Genomic DNA, 22357 nt, shown 5'->3' with positions numbered 1-22357 from the left:
GAGCTTTACTCTGTATCTAACCCGTGCTGTACCTGCCCTGGGAGTGTTTGATGGGACAGTGTAGAGGGAGCTTTACTCTGTATCTAACCCGTGCTGTACCTGCCCTGGGAGTCTTGGGGGACTGTACGAGGTCTGGTCGGGGTCTTGTGGTGCCGGCCAGGGTCACGCAGGGTCCAGCCGGGGTCACGCAGGGTCCAGCCGGGGTCTCGCAGGGTCCGGACAGGGTCAGCTATTGAATGAACAGATTTGCTGGGCCATCTCGGGAGCTTCAATTTGAATTAACCGGGATCCTGCAGCTCCCGACTCCCTCCATCCGGCAGTAAATGAGTCTTTGGTGGTTTCAGCGAGCAGTTCCTTCCAGATAGTGTGTCCATAAATACACAAACTATTTATTTTTAAATAAGGTCAAGTTGCCTTGTAAATAATTAGAGCAGTAAATTAGCAAACCCTCTCTGGCACTGAAACAAAGCTGCGCTTTCAGCCCAACTCCCCCACTGACCCCTCACCCCAACCACCCACTGACCCCTCACCCCAACCACCCACTGACCCCTCACCCCTCACCCCAACCACCCACTGACCCCTCACCCCAACCACCCACTGACCACTCACCCCGTACCCCAACCACCCACTGACCCCTCACCCCAACCACCCACTGACCCCTCACCCCGTACCCCAACCCCCCCACTGCATCCAGCCCCCCTACCCTAACCGTCCGAATACCCATCCCGTACCCCAACCCCCCACTGCATCCAGCCCCTGTACCCTAACCGTCCGAATCCCCACCCCGTACCCCAACCCCCCACTGACCCCTCACCCCGTACCCTAACCGTCCGAATACCCACCCCGTATCCCAACCCCCCACTGACCCCTCACGCCGTACCCCAACCCCCCCACTGACCCCTCACCCCGTACCCCAGCCCCCCACTGACCCCTCACCCCGTACCCCCCCACTGACCCCTCACCCCGTACCCCAACCCCCCACTGACCCCTCACCCCGTACCCCCCCACTGACCCCTCACCCCGTACCCCAACCCCCCACTGACCCCTCACCCCGTATCCCAACCCCCCACTGACCCCTCACCCCGTACCCCCCCACTGACCCCTCACCCTGTACCCCAACCCCCCGTGACCCCTCACCCCGTACCTCAACCCCCCCACTGACCCCTCACCCCGTACCCCAACCCCCGCACTGACCCCTCACCCCGTACCCCAACCCCCCCACTGACCCCTCACCCCGTACCCCAACCCCCCACTGACCCCTCACCCCGTACCCACCCACTGACCCCTCACCCCTTACCCCATCCCCCCACTGACCCCTCACCCCGTACCCCCCTACTGACCCCCTCACCCCATACCCCAAACACCCCACTGACCCCTCACCCCGTACCCCAACCCCCCCCACTGACCCCTCACCCCGTACCCCAACCCCCCACTGACCCCTCACCCCGTACCCCAACCCCCCACTGACCCCTCACCCCATTCAACTGCCCACTCTTCCACCGTGAAGGGCATTACTGCCATGTCCACACATGCCTGTGACGGAGATGCTGTGGTCATTTATAAATCTCCAGGACACTGGTGTGTAACAATTTTCTCTCACTATCAAGAACGGAGAACAGTCTCTCATCATCCTCACAGAAGCACTTGACTTTTCCCATTTCCCAGAGCGTATTGAAGCTGCTCCCTTTGTACAGGGAGAGCTGCCGTGGGGTTATAACCGCGGATTTGGTTTCCTACCTGCAGCAGCCAGTAGCACCTCCGGTGGAATGTTGGGATAATTGAAGAGTGTACATAACAACCGTACAGACACTGTGGAGAGAGGCGAGGGAAAGGGTCAGTCTGTCTCGCACCATCCCACAATCTCAGCAGCTCGTGTGCTGAGTCAGGGACACATCAGGAGACGCCTAATATTTGCAACGTTAAATTCGCTGCTTTGTAAGGTCCTCTCCCCTCCTATGTACACGGAGCGTGCAGGTTACCGCCCTCATGGCCCTCTGCCTAGGGTTTCTGTTGTGAGATACACAACGTAGAGGCCCTGTCCCTTCCTCGGCAGGGAGTGGCAATCCTACATTCAGCACGGCCTGATCTCAGGAAAGTGGGCCTATTTCATGCTGCAGCATGCACGTCCCTTCCCGTCTATTTCAAAATTCTCATGCATGCTTTCAAATCCCTCCATGGCCCCTCGCTCCCCCCTCCCTATCTCTGTAACCTCCTCCAGCCCCGACAACCCTCCCTATCTCTGTAACCTCCTCCAGCCCTACACCCCTCCCTATCTCTGTAACCTCCTCCAGCCCTACAACCCTCCCTATCTCTGTAACCTCCTCCAGCCCCTACAACCCTCCCTATCTCTGTAACCTCCTCCAGCCCTACAACCCTCCCTATCTCTGTAACCTCCTCCAGCCCTACAACCCTCCCTATCTCTGTAACCTCCTCCAGCCCCTACAAACCTCCCTATCTCTGTAACCTCCTCCAGCCCTACAACCCTCCCTATCTCTGTAACCTCCTCCAGCCCTACAACCCTCCCTATCTCTGTAACCACCTCCAGCCCCTGCACCCCTCCCTATCTCTGTAACCTCCTCCAGCCCTACAACCCTCCCTATCTCTGTAACCTCCTCCAGCCACTACACCCCTCCCTATCTCTGTAACCCCCTCCAGCCCTACACCCCTCCCTATCTCTGTAACCCCCTCCAGCCCCACAACCCTCCCTACCTCTGTAACCCCCTCCAGCCCTACACCCCTCCCTATCTCTGTAACCCCCTCCAGCCCCTACAACCCTCCCTATCTCTGTAACCTCCTCCAGCCCCTACAACCCTCCCTATCTCTGTAACCTCCTCCAGCCCTACAACCCTCCCTATCTCTGTAACCTCCTCCAGCCCTACAACCTTCCCTATCTCTGTAACCTCCTCCAGCCCCTACACCCCTCCCTATCTCTGTAACCTCCTCCAGCCCCAACAACCTCCCCGAGATCTCTGCACTCCTCCAATTCTGGTCTCTTGCACATCCCCGATTTCCATCGCTCCGCCATTGGCGGCCGTGCCTTCAGCTGCCTGGGCCCCGAGCTCTGGAATTCCCTCCCTAAACCTCTCTCTCTCCTCCTTTTAAGATGCTCTTTAAAAGCTACTGGTCACCTGTCCAAATTGCTCCTCCTGTGGCTCGGTGTCAAATTCTGTTTGATAATCGCTCCTGTGAAGCGCCCTGGGACGTTTTACTACATTAAAGGCGCTATATAAATGCAGGTTGTTTGTTATTTGAGTGAGACTACTGGCTGGTTGTCAAACTGTGCCACACTACGGGCACCTCTGTACTGTTCATGCTCACCAGGGCCTATGGGAGAGTCAGGAGACTGCCCCGTGTGCATTCCGTGCAGGCCCTCTCAATGAGCTGAGTTGAGATTTCCTGCACATCCGTCCGGTCTGGATTCTAACCCAGCTCCCACAGCAGAGAGCAGCACATTGCCCAGTCACCCAAACAGTGAATCGCTGACCTGATCCTGCAGTGACTCTCGGTAACAGCACACACACTCGCCCAATGACTCAGCAGGCAAGGCACCACCAGGGGTTGCACTGGGCTATGTAGAGCACACGGTGCCAGCTTTGACCCCCCCCCCACCCAGCCTGTGCTACGTTAGCTGTGGTAGGGATACCAACATCAGCCTCAGCTTCACTGCACTGGGGAGGGGGGGAAATAAAAATCCGTCAGGAAGGTATCCGGGGGGGCGGTTTGGGGGAAGAAAGGGTTGGAAGAAAAAGGCATTAACAAATAGCTCTGGACATTGTTGTCCTTAGCAGCATTTCTGAGAAGTGGCTGTGTTACGACACCAGGGTCCCCTGTCACTGGTACCAATAAGCTGAGTAACAGTATTAAAATGGGTTTGGGCAGTGAGACTCCTTCGGCAGCACCTCCCAAACCTGCAACTTCCACCACCTAGAAGGACAAGGGCAGCAGGCGCATGGGAACACCACCACCTCCAGGTTCCCCTCCAAGTCACACACCATCCTGACTTAGAAATATATCGGCCGATCCTTCATCGTCGCTGGGTCAAAATCCTGGAACTCCCTCCCTAACAGCACTGTGGGAGCACCTTCGCCACACGGACTGCAGCGGTTTAAGAAGGCGGCTCACCACCACCTTCTCGAGGGCAACTAGGGATGGGCAATAAATGCTGGGCCTTGCCAGGGACGCCCACATCCCGAGAATGAATTACAAAAAAGCTCCCTCTGTAACTGGAAAAGGCAATGCTCCACATGTATCTCCACACACCTCCATCCCTTGGACTTTCAACTTCATGTGATCCTCTCTTGTTGTTTTCCCATCTTTCCGCTTTTTCCAACAGTAGCCGTCTTTGCGGTATTTCACCTTCTTCCTGTTGTACAGGATGATCGAGCCATTCAGCGGCCTGGGGAAGAGCAGGCAATCAAACCATTAGTCACACGGCTTTACACTGAGCACTGAGCGAGAGGTGCCACAAATACAGCAGAACAAAGGCATCTCCTGCAACACTCACCCACAGCAATCTCCAGCAGCCAGTAACATCAGCTATAAGTCCAAACACCAGCTCCCTGCTGACTGGTCAGCGAAGTATGGACTAAGCAGATTCTGTGTCAGGAATGTGCGGAGACAGCTGGGCTTCGCCAGGGAGCAGCGGAAACCCTTTGGGGCATCGAGTGGAAGACAACAGCCAGGGCTCGTGCTCCTGATCCTGAGCCACCGACCCTGCTGGAAGATGCTCATTTACAGACGTCAGCTACGACAGGCTGGGCTGGGACGGACACTGCCATCTAGTAACCTTCCAATGCCCACCGTCTGGTCTCACACCTCAACAACAGCCACTTACATCAACCAACATCACAAAAACAGATTATCGGCTCACTGCTCTTTGTGGGAGCTTGCTGTGTGCAAACTGGCTGCCGCGTTTCCCTACAACAGTGACTCCAGTCCATAAGAACATAAGACGTAGGAGCAGGAGTAGGTCATTCGGCCCCTCGAGCCTGCTCCGCCATTCGGCCCCTCGAGCCTGCTCCGCCATTCGGCCCCTCGAGCCTGCTCCGCCATTCGGCCCCTCGAGCCTGCTCCGCCATTCGGCCCCTCGAGCCTGCTCCGCCATTCGGCCCCTCGAGCCTGCTCCGCCATTCAATAAGATCATGGCTGATCTGATCTTGGCCTCAACTCCACTTCCCTGCCCGCTCCCCATAACCCTCGACTTCCTTATCGTTCAAAAATCTCTCTATCATTCAAAAATCTGTCACTGGCGTAAAGCACTTTGGGACGTCCTGAGGATGTGTAACAGCAAGTCTTTCTTTTAGATCGTGTACTGGCAGTAACCATAAGACTGTAGCCCAGCGAGAGTCGGCTGAGAGGAAGAGGGAAGAACGTCATGCAAAAATGTATAAAAAGCACTCTGGTTATTTTCTTTCCTCTTCAGTTCAGGAGAGTGCTCCAGAAAATGGATCCAAATCAGAAACCCTTCTTACACACAGGAATGATATTGTACAGTGGGTATCGTGCCGTTCCTAGAACCCGTCCCCAACATGCTCTCCCACTTGCTCACAGTTCCGCGCGTTCAGTTGCAATTGCTAAAGCAGCTCACCTGGTTCGAGGAGCGCCTGAAAGCCACTCGTCGTGTTTCTCAAATGTTGTCAAATAGGATGCTATCTCCTGAAAATAAGAATCACATCCCAGTCAGTCAGTCACACGCACGACTCCCAGAGAGCTACCTGCAGAATGACGCACTGTGGGTCTGATTTGTCTTTCAACGTGCCGTACTATCTGGGACAAATGATCCGCCTCTCTGCCCCCTCACGCTCCGAGACAGGCCGACACACCCGCCCTCCACTTCCCACCCAGATGCCCACCTTCCATGCCCGTTAGACAGAGTCGGTTTGATCACCAGATCCCAGGCTCCCCCCACCCACCCCATGTCATAGAAACATAGAAGATAGGAGCAGGAGTCGGCCATTCGGCCCCTCGAGCCTGCTCCGCCATTTAATGCGATCATGGCTGATCATCCAAATTCAGTACCCTGTCCCTGCTTTCTCCCCATATCCCTTGATCCCTTTAGCCTTAAGAAATATATCCAACTTCTTCTTGAATACATTTAATGAGTTGGCCTCAACTGCCTTGTGTGGTAGAGAATTCCACTGGTTCACCACTCTCTGGGTGAAGAAATTCCTCCTCATCTCAGTCCTAAATGGCTTACCCCTTATCTTTAGACTGTGACCCCTGGTTCTGGACTCCCCGACCATCGGGAACATCCTTCCTGCATCTAGCCTGTCTAGTCCTGTCAGAATTTTATAAGTTTCAATGAGATCCCCTCTCATTCTTCTAAACTCCAGCGAGTATAAGCCCAATCGACCCAATCTCTCCTCATACATCATTCCTGCCATCCCAGGTATCAGTCTGGTGAATCTTCGCTGAACTCCTTCCATGGCAAGAACATCCTTCCTCAGATAAGGCGACCAAAACTGCACACAATACTCAAGGTGCGGTCTCACCAAGGCCCTGTACAACTGCAGCAAGTCATCCTTGCTCCTGTACTCGAATCCTCTCGCTATGAAGGCCAACATACCATTTGCCTTCTTAACCGCCTGCTGCACCAGCATGCTTACCTTCAGCGACTGGTGCACAAGGACACCCAGGTCTCGTTGCACTTCCCCATCTCCCAATTTATTGCCATTCAGATAATAATCTGCCTTCCTGTTTTTGCCACCAAAGTGGATAACCTCACATTTATCCACATTATACTGCATCGGCCCAATCACCCAACCTGTCCAAATCATCCTGGAGTTTCTCGACTCCCAGAGAGCTACCTGCAGAATGACGCACTGTGGATCTGATTTGTCTTTCGACGTGCCATACTATCTGGAGCAAATGATCTGCTTCTCTGCCTCCTCGCGCTCCTAGACAGGCCGACACACCCGCCCTCCACTTCCCACCCAAATGCCCACCTTCCATGCCCATCAGACAGAGTCGGTTTGGTCACCAGATCCCAGGCTCCCCCCCCGCCCCCCCACCCACCCAATGTCCACACGTTCCCTTCCAGCAGGAGACAGCCGTCGCTGATCACGAGCAACCCCTCCGGCAGACCATTCCTTCCCTGACCCAGGCTGCCAGGGCCAATTGTAATATCTCAACTGCAAGACTGGCAGTCAGCCCTGGAGTCACCTTTGGTCAACAAGGCCCGAGTTACTCACTGAATCAATTCACTGAGCCAGTGGGAAAGCCTTGTGAAAGTCTCGTGTACGACGCACTGGTTTCTGAAGGTTGGTTTTCATTTAAAGCTCAGGGTGCGAGAAACAGCCGTAGGCGGCTCTGCTGACACTGAGGTGCTTTTAGTAACTTCAAGAAATATTTCGGTTTAAGGTGGCTTTCCCCAATCACATTTTCATTCTCAACATAGTTTGAAGTTTTAAAGTTTTGTTCTGTCTGGCTAACAAGGGAAATTAGGGATAGCACAAGATCCAAGGAGAGGACAAATAAATTGGCCAGAAAAAGCAGCAAACCTGAGGATTGGGAGCAGTTTAGGATTCAGCAAAGGAGGACAAAGGGATTAATGAAGAGAGGGGGAAATAGAGTATGAGAGTAAGCTTGCCGGGAACATAAAAACTGACTGTAAAAGCTTCTATAGATATGTGAAGAGAAAAAGATTGGTGAAGTCAAGCGTAGGTCCCTTGCAGTCAGAATCAGGGGAATTTATAATGGGGAACAAAGAAATGGCTGACCAATTAAATACATACTTTGGTTCTGTCTTCACAAAAGAGGACACAAATAACCTCCCAGAGATGCCGGGGAACATAGGGTCTAATGAGAGGGAGGAACTGAATGAAATCAGTATTTGGAGGGAAATGGTGTTAAGGAAATTGACGGGACTGAAGGCCGATAAATCCCCAGAGCCTGATAATCTACATCCCAGGGTACTTAAGGAAGAGGCCCTAGAAATAGTAGATGCATTGCTGGTCATCTTCCAGAACTCGATAGACTCTGGAACAGTTCCCATGGATTGGAGGGTAGCTAATGTAACCCCACTATTCAAAAAAGGTGGTAGAGAGAAAACGGGGAATTATAGACCAGTATGCCTGACATCGGTAGTGGGGAAAATGCTAGAGTCCATTATAAAAGATGTAACAGCAGAGCACTTGGAAAACAGTGACAGAATCGGACAAAGTCAACATGAATTTACAAAAGGTAAATCGTGCTTGACTAATCTACTGGAATTTTTTGAGGATGTAACTGGTAGAATAGATAAGGGAGAACCAGTGGATGTGGTGTCTTTGGACTTTCAGAAGGCTTTCAATAAGGTCCCGCATAAGAGATTAGCGTGTAAAGTTAAAGCACATGGGATTGGGGTTAAGGTACTGACTTGGATCGAGAACTGGTTGGCAGACAGGAAGCAAAGAGTTGGAATAAACGGGTCTTTTTCCGAGTGGCAGGCAGTGACTAGTGGGGTACCGCAGGGATCGGTGCTAGGACCCCAGTTATTCACAATATATATTAATGATCTAGACGAAGGAACTAGATGTAATATCTCCAAGTTTGCAGACGACACAAAGCTGGGTGGGCGTGTGTGTCATCGAGTCATAGAGTTATACAGCACAGAAAGAGGCCCTTCGGCCCATCGTGTCTGCGCCGACCATCAATCCCTGTCCAGTCTAATCCCATTTTCCAGCATTTGGTCCATAGCCTTGTATGCAATGGCATTTCAAGTGCTCATCCAAATGCTTCTTGAATGTTATGAGGGTTCCTGCCTCTACCACCCTTTCAGGCAGTGAGTTCCAGATTCCAACCACCCACTAGGTGAAACAGTTCCTCCTCAAATCCCCTCCAAACCTCCTGCCCCTTACCTTGAATCTATGCCCCCTTGTTATTGACCCCCCTACTAAGGGGAAAAGTTCCTCTTTATCTACCCTATCTATGCCCCTCATCATTTTGTACACCTCAATCAGGTCCCCCCTCAGCCTTCTTTGCTCCAAGGAAAACAACCCCAGCCTGTTTAGTCTTTCTTCATAGCTGAGGCGCTCCATCCCAGGTAACATCCTGGCGAATCTTCTCTGCACCCTCTCCAAAGCAATCACATCCTTCCTATAGTGAGGCGACCAGAACTGCACACAGTACTCCAGCTGTGGCCTCACCAGCGTTTTGTACAGCTCCATCATAACCTCCCTGCTCTTATATTCTATGCCTCGGCTAATGAAGGCAAGTATCCCATATGCCTTTTTAACCACCTTATCTACCTGTTCCGCTGCCTTCAGGGATCTATGTACATGTACCCCAAGGTCCCTCTGACCCTCTGTACTTCCTAGGGTCCTACCACTCATTGTGTATTCCCTTGCCTTATTTGTCCGTCCAAAATGCATCACCTCGCACTTTTCAGGGTTAAATTCCATTTGCCACTTTTCCGCCCATCTGACCAACCCGTTTATATCGTCCTGTAGCCTGAGGCTTTCCTCCTCGCAATTTACCACCCCACCAATTTTCGTGTCATCTGCAAACTTACTGATCATACCTTTTACATTCTCATCCAAATCATTTATGTAGCTCACAAACAACAAGGGACCCAGCACCGATCCCTGAGGTACCCCACTGGACACAGGCTTCCAGTCACAAAAGCAACCTTCGACCATCACCCTCTGCCTCCTGCCACTCAGCCAGTTTAGGATCCAACGCGCCAAGGCACCCTGGATCCCATGGGCTCTTACCTTCTTGACCAGTCTCCTATGCGGGACTTTGTCAAAAGCTTTACTGAAATCCATGTAAACCACATCCACAGCATTTCCCTCATCCACACACCTCGTCACCCCCTCGAAAAATTCAATCAGATTGGCCAGACATGATTTACCCTTGACAAAGCCATGCTGACTATCCCCGATTAATCCTCGCCTCTCCAAGTGGAGACTAATTTTGTCCCTCAGAATTTTTTCCAATAATTTCCCGACCACAGATGTTAGGCTCACTGGCCTGTAATTCCCTGGTTTATCCCTGCTACCCTTCTTGAATAATGGTACTACGTTAGCTGTTCTCCAGTCCTCTGGTACATCCCCTGTGGCCAGAGAGGTTCTGAAAATTTGTGTCAGAGCCCCTGCAATCTCCTCCTTTGCCTCACACAACAGCCTGGGATACATCTCGTCCGGGCCTGGGGATTTATCCACTTTTTGGCCTGCTAAAACCGCTAGTACCTCCTCCCTCTCGATGCTAATATGTTCAAGTATGTCACAGTCCCCTTGCCCGATTTCTATGTCTACATCGTCTTTCTCCATAGTGAACACAGATGCAAAAAATTCATTTAAAACCCTGCCTACATCATCTGGCTCTACACACAGATTGCCACTTTGGTCCCTAATGGGCCCTACCCTTTTCCCTGGTTATCCTCTTGCCCTTAATATACTTATAAAACATCTTAGGATTTTCCTTTATTTTGCTCGCCAGTGTTATTTCATGGCCCCTCCTCGCCCTCCTAATTTCTTTTTTAAGTATGCCCCTGCACTTTTTATACTCCTCTAGGGCTTCCTCCGTCTTTAGTCTTTTGTAACTGCCAAAAGCCCCCCTTTTTCTCCTAATGCATTTTTGTATATCCCTTGTCATCCAAGGTTCCCTTTGCTTGTTGGTCCCACCCTTGACCTTTACAGGAACATGTTGGCGTTGTACTCTCTCTATTTCCCTTCTGAAAGTCTCCCACTGCTTTGATGTGGATTTTCCTATAAGTAGCTGCTCCCAGTCCACTTTGGCCAGATCCTGCCTTATCATATTAAAATCGGCCTTTCCCCAATTTAGAACCCTTATTTCCGGGCCGTCTTTGTCTTTTTCCATGACCACCTTAAATCTCACCGAATTATGGTCACTGTCGCCAAAATGCTCTCCTACTGACACTTCCACCACTTGCCCGGCTACATTCCCTACAGTTAGGTCCAGTACCGCCCCCTCTCTTGTAGGACTTTCTACATGTTGGCTCAAAAAGCTCTCCTGGATGCACTTTAAGAATTCTGCACCCTCTAAGCCTTTCACACTCTGACTATCCCAATTAATATTGGGGAAGTTGAAATCCCCCACTATTATTACCCTATTATTTTCGCACTTCTCTGAGATTTGCCTACATATCTGTTCCTCTATCTCCCCCTGACTGTTCGGGGGCCTATAGTACACACCCAGCAAAGTGCTTGCCCCCTTTTTGTTTTTAAGTTCTACCCATATGGCCTCATTAGAGGAACCCGCTAATATATCATCCCTCCTTACAGCAGTAATTGATTCCTTAATTAATATTGCAACACCCCCTCCCCTTTTACACCCCCCTCTGTCTCGCCTGAAGATTCTATACCCCGGAATATTGAGCTGCCAGTCCTGACCCTCCCTCAACCATGTCTCCGTGATAGCAACAATATCGTACTCCCATGTGTTCAGCAACAACTTCAGTTCATCCACCGTATTTGCAAGACTCCTTGCATTAAAATAAATGCCTTCCAGCCTTGCCATATTCCCTTTTGCCTCCACATATTTGCTCTGCCTTCCCAGCTGACTTGTTTTTTCCTCCGTATTTGGCTGTAAATCACCCCCTACTATAGTTCCACTCTGTATCCCATCCCCCTGCCAAGTTAGTTTAAACCCCCCCCAGCAGTGCTAGCAAACCTCCCCGCAAGGATATTGGTCCCCCTCTGGTTCAGGTGTAAACCGTCCGTCTTGTACAAGTCCCACCTTTCCCAGAAGCAGACCCAGTGATCCAGGAAGCTAAAGCCCTCCCTCCTGCACCATCCCTTTAGCCACGCATTCATCTGTTCTATCTTCCTATTCCTATACTCACTAGCACGTGGCACCGGGAGTAATCCAGAGATTACAACCTTTGAGGTCCTGCTCTTTAATCTTCCACCTAGCTCCTTAAATTCTTGCTGCAGGACCTCATCCCTCTTTTTACCTATGTTGTTGGTACCAATGTGGACCACGACCTCTGGCTGTTCACCCTCCCCCTCCAGAATGCCCTGCAGCCGCTCAGTGATATCCTTGACCCTGGCACCAGGGAGGCAACAAACCATCCTGGATTCACGTCTACGGTCACAGAAACGCCTATCTGTTCCCCTTACTATAGAATCCCCTACCACTATTGCTCTCCCACTCTTTTTCCTCCCTTCCTGGGAGGAAGATGCAGAGAAACCCCAGTATGATTTGGACAGGTTGGGTGATTGGGCAGATGCATGGCAGATGCAGTATAATGTGGATAAATGCGAGGTTATCCACTTTGGTGGCAGAAACAGGAAGGCAGATTATTATCTGAAAGGCAATAGATTGGGAGAAGGGGAAGTGCAACGAGACCTGGGTGCCCTTGTACACCAGTCGCTGAAGGTAAGCATGCAGGTGCAGCAGGCGGTTAAGAAGGCAAATGGTATGTTGACTTTCATAGCGAGAGGATTCAAGTACAGGAACAAGGATGTCTTGCTGCAGTTGTACAGGGCCTTGGTGAGACCACACCTTGAGTATTGTGTGCAGTTTTGGTCGCCTTATCTGAGGAAGGATGTTCTTGCCATGGAGGGAGTGCAGCGAAGATTCACCAGGCTGATACCTGGGATGGCAGGAATGATGTATGAGAAGAGATTGGGTCGAATGGGCTTATACTCGCTGGAGTTTAGAAGAATGAGAGGGGATCTCATTGAAACTTATAAAATTCTAACAGGACTAGACAGACTAGGTTTGGAAAGATGTTCCCGATGGCGGGGGAGTCCAGAACCAGGGGTCACAGTCTAAGGATAAGGGGTAAGCCATTTAGGACAGAGATGAGGAGGAATTTCTTCACCCAGAGAGTGGTGAACCTGTGGAATTCTCTACCACAGAAGGCAGTGGAGGCCAATTCATTAAATATATTCAAGAAGGAGTTAGATATATTTCTTAAGGCTAAAGGGATCAAGGGATATGGGGAGAAAGCAGGGGCAGGGTACTGAATTTGGATGATCAGCCATGATCTCATTGAATGGCGGAGCAGGCTCGAGGGGCCGAATGGCCGACTCCTGCTCCTATCTTCTATGTTTCTATGAACCAAATTCCCCAAATTAACGTTTTTTTAAGCATTGCTCATATTTCTGTTATTTGAGCAATCCCTGCTCGCTGCTCATCCTCCACACGCCATTTCGACAACAGAAGGCAGCAGATTTCAGGAACACACAACAGGGTATGTTGGTAAAACCGCAGAAAGCTGAAGCTGAAGCTTTAATGCAGCACTGACAGTCTCGTAAACTGAGCTCTCCCAGTATCATCACTGACGGGAAGGAGCTACGGTCAAAGGACTGGGGGGGGTCAAAGGACTGGGGGGGGTCAAAGGACTGGGGGGGGGTCAAAGGACTGGGGGGGTCAAAGGACTGGGGGGGGTCAAAGGACTGGGGGATCAAAGGTCTGGGGGGGTCAAAGGACTGAGGGGGTCAAAGGACTGAGGGGGGTCAAAGGACTGAGGGGGGTCAAAGGACAGGGGGGGTCAAAGGACAGGGGGGGTCAAAGGACAGGGGGTCAAAGGACAGGGGGGTCAAAGGACAGGGGGTCAAAGGACAGGGGGGTCAAAGGACAGGGGGTCAAAGGACAGGGGGGTCAAAGGACAGGGGGGTCAAAGGACAGGGGGGTCAAAGGACAGGGGGGTCAAAGGACTGGGGGGTCAAAGGACTGGGGGGTCAAAGGACTGGGGGGTCAAAGGACTGGGGGGTCAAAGGACTGGGGGGGTCAAAGGACTGGGGGGGGTCAAAGGACTGGGGGGTCAAAGCGTCCGGCGGTAAGTCAGGGGGCGCTCCCAAAGATTGCGGTAGGGGGGCGAGCAGAGCGCTGCGCACGGCGATGACATCATCGCCAGCGGCGCAGCACGCGAATGGTTACCGCCGCCGCTAACCCCCCGCTGAATTTCGCGGGAGGCGTTGGAGGCGCCCACTAACGGGAGGTGCAAAGCAACCAAATTTTGAGGTCTTTGAGTCCTGTTTTCAGTTGTGAGCTGATTAAACTGTGTGAACATTCCTTGGACTCCCGACCTGCGAATGTCACTTAAACATCTGGCACTTTGAGTTCACAACACGTTACAGGGATCAATATTTTTCAATTGTCATTTCAATTTAAGACTGAACACCCAGATTTGGGGAAAACTTTGTGATTTACATTTTGAGTTAAAAGACGCCGGTATGGATTTATTCTGATGGAAGTTCACTTGTTCAACTGTGGAAAAACCGAGGGAGTTTTTTTCAAAGAAGATTCAGCCTTGAAGTTACGGTTGCTATGGTGTCTGGTAGTAGATCAATTCGAACTTTTCAAAGCACTTTGTTTTAATTGGATTACAGCTAAAAACTGCTATTACTTTAGGTAGTTTAAATTGAAACTGCATGGCCTCATTTCAAATCAATTCAAACGTTTACAAAGCACTGTTTTCTTCGTCTGGTTACTGCAGGTCCGAGACCTGCTATTGAGAGCGACTCCTCCGCTCGCCCTGAGGTACTGACAGCGACTCCTCCCCTCGCCCCCTGAGATACTGAGATCGACTCCTCCCCTCGCCCCCTGAGGTACTGAGATCAACTCCTCCGCTCGCCCTGAGGTACTGAGAGCGACTCCTCCGCTCGCCCTGAGGTACTGAGAGCGACTCCTCCGCTCGCCCTGAGGTACTGAGAGCGACTCCTCCGCTCGCCCCGAGGTACTGAGAGCGACTCCTCCCCTCGCCCCCTGAGGTACTGAGAGCGACTCCTCCCCTCGCCCCCCGAGGTACTGAGAGCGACTCCTCCCCTCGCCCCCTGAGGTACTGAGAGCGACTCCTCCCCTCGCCCCCTGAGGTACTGAGAGCGACTCCTCCCCTCGCCCCCTGAGGTACTGAGAGCGACTCCTCCGCTCGCCCTGAGGTACTGAGAGCGACTCCTCCCCTCGCCCCCTCTGGTACTGAGAGCGACTCCTCCCCTCGCCCCCTGAGATACTGAGATCGACTCCTACCCTCGCCCCGAGGTACTGAGAGCGACTCCTCCCCTCGCCCCCTGAGGTACTGAGAGCGACTCCTCCCCTCGCCCCCTGAGGTACTGAGAGCGACTCCTCCCCTCGCCCCGAGGTACTGAGAGCGACTCCTCCCCTCGCCCTGAGGTACTGAGAGCGACTCCTCCCCTCGCCCTGAGGTACTGAGAGCGACTCCTCCCCACCCCGAGGTACGGAGAGCGACTCCTCCCCTCACCCCCTGAGGTACTGAGAGCGACTCCTCCCCTCGCCCTGAGGTACTGAGAGCGGCTCCTCCCCGCCCCGAGGTACTGAGAGCGACTCCTCCCCTCGCCCCGAGGTACTGAGAGCGACTCCTCCCCACCCCGAGGTACGGAGAGCGACTCCTCCCCTCGCCCCGAGGTACTGAGAGCGACTCCTCCCCTCGCCCCCCGAGGTACGGAGAGCGACTCCTCCCCTCGCCCCGAGGTACGGAGAGCGACTCCTCCCCTCGCCCCCCGAGGTACTGAGAGCGACTCCTCCCCTCGCCCCGAGGTACTGAGAGCGACTCCTCCCCACCCCGAGGTACTGAGAGCAACTCCTCCCCTCGCCCTGAGGTACTGAGAGCGACTCCTCCCCTCGCCCCCCGAGGTACTGAGAGCGACTCCTCCCCTCGCCCTGAGGTACGGAGAGCGACTCCTCCCCTCGCCCCCTGAGGTACTGAGAGCGACTCCTCCCCTCGCCCCCCGAGGTACTGAGAGCGACTCCTCCCCTCGCCCTGAGGTACGGAGAGCGACTCCTCCCCTCGCCCCCCAAGGTACTGACAGCGACTCCTCCCCTCGCCCCCTGAGGTACTGAGAGCGACTCCTCCCCTCGCCCTGAGGTACTGACAGCGACTCCTCCCCTCGCCCCCTGAGGTACTGAGAGCGACTCCTCCCCTCGCTCCCTGAGGTACTGAGAGCGACTCCTCCCCTCGCCCTGAGGTACTGAGAGCGACTCCTCCCCACCCCGAGGTACGGAGAGCGACTCCTCCCCTCGCCCCGAGGTACTGAGAGCGACTCCTCCCCTCGCCCCCTGAGGTACTGAGAGCGACTCCTCCCCTCGCCCCCCGAGGTACTGACAGCGACTCCTCCCCTCGCCCTGAGGTACTGAGAGCGACTCCTCCCCACCACCTGAGGTACTGAGAGCGACTCCTCCCCACCCCCTGAGGTACTGAGAGCGACTCCTCCCCACCCCCTGAGGTACTGAGAGCGACTCCTCCCCTCGCCCCGAGGTACTGAGAGCGACTCCTCCCCACCACCTGAGGTACTGAGAGCGACTCCTCCCCACCCCCTGAGGTACTGAGAGCGACTCCTCCCCACCCCCTGAGGTACTGAGAGCGACTCCTCCCCACCCCCTGAGGTACTGAGAGCGACTCCTCCCCTCGCCCCGAGGTACTGAGAGCGACTCCTCCCCTCGCCCCCTGAGGTACTGAGAGCGACTCCTCCCCACCCCGAGGTACTGACAGCGACTCCTCCCCTCGCCCCCTGAGGTACTGAGAGCGACTCCTCCCCTCGCCCTGAGGTACTGAGAGCGACTCCTCCCCTCGCCCTGAGGTACTGAGAGCGACTCCTCCCCTCGCCCCGAGGTACTGAGAGCGACTCCTCCCCTCGCCCCCTGAGGTACTGAGAGCGACTCCTCCCCTCGCCCTGAGGTACTGAGAGCGACTCCTCCGCTCGCCCCCTGAGGTACTGAGAGCGACTCCTCCCCTCGCCCCCTGAGGTACTGAGAGCGACTCCTCCCCTCGCTCCCTGAGGTACTGAGAGCGACTCCTCCCCTCGCCCCGAGGTACTGAGAGCGACTCCTCCCCTCGCCCTGAGGTACTGACAGCGACTCCTCCCCTCGCCCCCTGAGGTACTGAGAGCGACTCCTCCCCACCCCGAGGTACTGACAGCGACTCCTCCCCTCGCCCCCTGAGGTACTGAGAGCGACTCCTCCCCTCACCACCTGAGGTACTGAGAGCGACTCCTCCCCTCGCCCCGAGGTACTGAGAGCGACTCCTCCCCTCGCCCCCTGAGGTACTGAGAGCGACTCCTCCCCGCCCCGAGGTACTGAGAGCGACTCCTCCCCTCGCCCCGAGGTACTGAGAGCGACTCCGCCCCTCGCCACCTGAGGTACTGAGAGCGACTCCTCCCCTCGCCCCCTGAGGTACGGAGAGCGACTCCTCCCCTCGCCCTGAGGTACTGAGAGCGACTCCTCCCCTCGCCCCGAGGTACTGACAGCGACTCCTCCCCACCCCCTGAGGTACTGAGAGCGACTCCTCCCCTCACCACCTGAGGTACTGAGAGCGACTCCTCCCCTCGCTCCCTGAGGTACTGAGAGCGACTCCTCCCCTCGCTCCCTGAGGTACTGAGAGCGACTCCTCCCCTCGCCCCCCGAGGTACGGAGAGCGACTCCTCCCCTCGCCCCGAGGTATTGATAAGCAAGAAGTTATTTGGAATAATAGAGGGTTCACTTCTGAGGACAGTAACACGTTGCCTTTGGCAGAATGTGATACCAATCGGGAAAGGGTGAACAGGCTGGGTCTCTTTTCTCTTGAAAAGAGACGGCTGAGGAGTGACCTAATAGAGGTCTTTAAAATTATGAAAGGTTTTGATAGAGTGGATACAGAGAGAGTGTTTCCACTTGTGGGGGAAGAGCAAAACTAGAGGCCATCAATATAAGATAGTCACCAAGAAATCCAGTAGGGAATTCGGGAGAAACTTCTTTCACAATATTGTATATATTAATGATCTAGACGAGGGAACTAGATGCAATATCTCCAAGTTTGCAGACGACACAAAGCTGGGTGGGCGTGTGTGCTGTGAGGAGGATGCCGAGAAACTCCAGGATGATTTGGACAGGTTGGGTGATCGGGCAGATGCAGTATAATGTGGATAAATGCGAGGTTATCCACTTTGGTGGCAAAAACAGGAAGGCAGATTATTATCTGAATGGCAAGGGGAAGTGCAACGAGACCTGGGTGTCCTTGTGCACCAGTCGCTGAAGGTAAGCATGCAGGTGCAGCAGGTGGTTAAGAAGACAAATGGTATGTTGGCCTTCATAGCAAGAGGGTTCAAGTACAGGAGCAAGGATGTCTTGCTGCAGTTGTACAGGGCCTTGGTGAGACCACACCTTGAGTATTCTGTGCAGTTTTGGTCGCCTATCTGAGGAAAGATGTTCTTGCCATGGAGGGAGTGCAGCGAAGATTCACCAGACTGATACCTGGGATGGCAGGAATGACGTATGAAGAGAGAGTGGGTCGATTAGGCTTATATTCGCTGGAGTTTAGAAGAATGAGAGGGGATCTCATTGAAACTTATAAAATTCGAACAGGACTAGACAGACTAGGTTTGGAAAGATGTTCCCGATGGCGGGGGAGTCCAGAACCAGGGGTCACAGTCTAAGGATAAGGGGTAAGCCATTTAGGACTGAGATGAGGAGGAATTTCTTCACCCAGAGAGTGGTGAACCTGTGGAATTCTCTACCACAGAAGGCAGTGGAGGCCAATTCATTAAATATATTCAAGAAGGAGTTGGATATATTTCTTAAGGCTAAAGGGATCCAGGGATATGGGGAGAAAGCAGGGACAGGGTACTGAATTTGGATGATCAGCCATGTTCTCATTGAATGGCGGAGCAGGCTCGAGGGGCCGAATGGCCGACTCCTGCTCCTATCTTCTATGTTTCTTTACCCAGAGAGTGATGAGAATGTGGAACTCGCTACCACAGGGAGTGGTGGAAGCGAATAGTATAGATGCATTTAAGGGGCAGTTAGATGAGCGTATGAGGGAGAAGGGAATAGAGGGTTATGCTGATAGATTGAGATGAGGAAAGACGGGAGGAGGCTCGAGTGGAGCATAAACTGGTTGGGCCGAATGGCCTGTTTCTGTGCGGTAAAGCCGATGTATGATCCAGTAGATTCTGACAGAGGCTGAGAGGAGGCAACAGCCCTGAGGGGTGGTCGAAGTCCAAGCCCATTCTAAAATCGCCCCCGGGGCCAGTGAGAATGGCAGGGCAGATCAGCTAGCCAAGAAGTTCAAGGTTGCCCTAGAAGTGCGAGAACCACCCACAGCCAGATAACTAACGTTCCAAGTGATCTCGCAGGGGTGCGGGCGGAGGGCCCTCGGATTAAATCAGTCCAGGCAGCGATCAAAGGTGAGAGCTCATGGCCCAAAGATGCCTTTAACAGAAAAGAACAGTATCGCGTGATTTTGTCAGGGTGAATGGGCGGTCCCACAGTCACTTCTAATGAGGTGGTGCATTGAGCCCACACCCCCAGTGGGTATCAGAAGGACGACAGCCTGGTCCAGAGGTTCGTGCAGCAGGTGCGGTTGCCTTGTCTGGATCACACCACTTTCCACCACCTACAAGGCACAAGTCAGGAGTGTGACGGAATACTCTCCACTTGCCTGGATGAGTGCAGCTCCAACAACACTCAAGAAGCTCGACACCATCCAGGACAAAGCAGCCTGCTTGATTGGCACCCCATCCACCACCTTAAACATTCACTCCCTCCACCACCGGCGCACCGTAGCTGCAGTGTGTACCATCTACAAGATGCACTGCAGCAACTCGCCAAGGCTTCTTCAACAGCACCTCCCAAACCCACGACCTCTTCCACCTAGAAGGACAAGGGCAGCAGGCGCATGGGAACACCACCACCTCCAAGTTCCCCTCCAAGTCACACACCATCCTGACTGAGAGGTATATTGGCCGTTCCTTCATCGTCGCTCGATCAAAAGTCCTGGAACTCCCTCCCGAACAGCACTGTGGGAGCACCTTCACCACACGGACTGCAGTGGTTCAAGAAGGCGGCTCACCACCACCTTCTCGAGGGCAACTAGGGATGGGCAATAAATGCTGGGCCTTACCAGCGACGCCCACATCCCAGAAACAAATTTTAAAACAAGACCCTGAATGCCATTACTAATGACTGCCTCATGTGTGCCCAGTATGGCCCCGGGCCCAGAGTTAAAACGCCCCCTGGGCCCAGAGTTAAAACGCCCCCTGGGCCCAGAGTTAAAACCCCCCCGGGCCCAGAGTTAAAACCCCCCCTGGGCCCAGAGTTAAAACCCCCCCCCTGGGCCCAGAGTTAAAACCCCCCCTGGGCCCAGAGTTAAAACCCCCCCGGCCCAGAGTTAAAACCCCCCTGGGCCCAGAGTTAAAACCCCCCCTGGGCCCAGAGTTAAAACCCCCCCGGCCCAGAGTTAAAACCCCCCCTGGGCCCAGAGTTAAAACCCCCCCGGCCCAGAGTTAAAACCCCCCCTGGGCCCAGAGTTAAAACCCCCCCTGGGCCCAGAGTTAAAACCCCCCCCGGCCCAGAGTTAAAACCCCCCCGGCCCAGAGTTAAAACCCCCCGGGCCCAGAGTTAAAACCCCCCCCGGCCCAGAGTTAAAACCCCCCCCTGGGCCCAGAGTTAAAACCCCCCCGGCCCAGAGTTAAAACCCCCCGGGCCCAGAGTTAAAACCCCCCCCGGCCCAGAGTTAAAACCCCCCCCTGGGCCCAGAGTTAAAACCCCCCCGGCCCAGAGTTAAAACCCCCCGGGCCCAGAGTTAAAACCCCCCCCGGCCCAGAGTTAAAACCCCCCCCTGGGCCCAGAATTAAAACCCCCCCGGCCCAGAGTTAAAACCCCCCGGGCCCAGAGTTAAAACGCCCACGGGCCATGTCCCAGCATCCATGGCCCGTGGAGAAATGTGCAGATCGATTACATTGGCCCATTTCACCGGATTCAGAAAGGTGACCAGTACGTCTCGGTTATAATGGACTCTTTTTCCAAATGGGGCTAAGTAGCAATCACCAGAAAGTGTAACTTGGTTTGAGAGAAAAGGCACTAAATATGATGGAACAAGGAAGGAGAACAGGAAAGGTTCGGCTGTCACAAACTGCAGGAGTTACGTTGTTTTCACCGCACTGCCTCTTTAAATGTGTGAATGTTTCAGTGCCGGTGCTGTGGCTCCGCCGCTTTTCCAATGTGTGAGAAGGTTGTGAAGATTTAGCTTGTGAAGACTAACGTTTTTCTTCAGTTACATTCAGTATTTTACAGTCATTTGGAAATGTGCCTGAAGACCAAGAGAGAACGATGGCGTAATTTACTGGGGTTTTGTAAGCACGTGCTATTTTGATTATTTTCTGTTCTGCATTGAGTTTAGTTAATAATATATTGGTCTGAATTAAATTGGAATTATTGAGGTTAACGAACCTGTTAAATTGTGAAACCTGACTTTCATTGTGGCAGCAGGTCTCCGGGTTATTGTAAAGTATGTGGAGCTCTCGAACCGCAGGCTGGAGGCGATCACGTAAAAAAAATTGCCAGTTTTGAATGGATTAAATGTTCAGTGATTTGAAGTGGAATATTTTGGGGCATGAGGTGATTCTGCTTGTTTGATCATCTTGGTTGCAATGGAGTGCACTCGGGGTGAGTAAACTGACAGCACCCACTGATCTTGTGATTGACTGTGGTCAGAAAATGAAAACCCGAGGATGGATCGCTATCTCTACGGCAACAATCTGCAGACGTCTTGTAATTGGACCAAACTAACGGACCGAAGAGTTAATAAAATGAAAGGTTTGGACACACCTTAATGCTAAAAGCTTCAACCACAATAGGAGCTTAATCTAAAAAACCTGCCTTCCCCGATGAGGATGTAGTTAATAGCGATGTTACTAATTATTTCTGCTGTTTTTCAATTCCTAAGGATTAATAAAACGTTTGATTGTACCTTTAAAACTTGCACAAAGATCCTAAGACTTTGGGGAAAAAAAGGTAAAATGGAGTTTGCTTCATTCTCATTCGGCAAAGTTTTTGAAAAAACTAACGTGAAGTGACGCAATTGGGTCTGCTGATATCTTCTAAACATACAAAGAGGTTAACCCTTTTCACCGACAGGGGTTTTTAATTCACCACGCAACAACTTTTCTGATTGTAAATATATATTGGGCTTATTCAATTTTAAGTTTCTTAATTCGAATGGCTATTTCCCCAAGGTGACAGAAGGGAATCGTGAATTGACAGTTAACCCCTTGGGCTCTTGGGAAGCGCCACAATGGAGTCTCTGTCGTTCTCTTTTCTTGAAAACAGGGGACCATGGGTTTCCGGACCGCATGAATGTTGATGGCACAGCAAGAGATCCAGTAGTTGTAAGACTTTATCTGCAGACATCGAATGTCACAACGTGGTGAGGCCTCGGACTAAAAGCTTTGCATTTCAAAGGTTCGGCCTTAACCCATTCAGGGTCATTTGTTATTGTCCGAGACAGAGTGCTCGAGTGGGGGGGGGGTATGGGAACGACCCCCAAAAGAAATTGCAAACTCCTGTGTCTGTGTAACCTTAGCGGCACACTATGTTACAGCTTGCCATAAACAGAGGGACAACCACTAAATATAAGAAAAGAGTATATACAAATTATACGAATGTATATTTATACACTCAGGGATATATCTGTTTG

The 22357-nt window shown here is 52.9% G+C and overlaps 1 protein-coding gene across 1 annotated transcript in view; it reads right to left on the bottom strand.

The window, feature by feature from the left end:
• LOC147091144 (calmodulin-binding transcription activator 1-like) overlaps positions 1–22357 on the bottom strand; it is a 126216-nt gene that overhangs the window by 61186 nt on the left and 42673 nt on the right. Inside the window, exons 3-5 of the mRNA XM_085977613.1 lie at positions 5588–5655; positions 4261–4396; positions 1738–1809 (exon numbers count right to left, since the gene is read on the bottom strand). Of these exons, the coding sequence (XP_085833739.1) occupies positions 1738–1809; positions 4261–4396; positions 5588–5655 (276 nt within the window). The remainder of the gene's footprint in view (positions 1–1737; positions 1810–4260; positions 4397–5587; positions 5656–22357) is intronic.

This window comes from Somniosus microcephalus, unplaced genomic scaffold (assembly GCF_052327205.1).
Source record: "Somniosus microcephalus isolate GS21.2 unplaced genomic scaffold, FLI_Smic_1.0 unresolved_chr4, whole genome shotgun sequence".
Lineage (NCBI taxonomy): Eukaryota > Metazoa > Chordata > Chondrichthyes > Squaliformes > Somniosidae > Somniosus > Somniosus microcephalus.
Note: the sequence above shows the minus strand (reverse complement) of the source record. Positions and strands in the feature narration are given on the sequence as shown.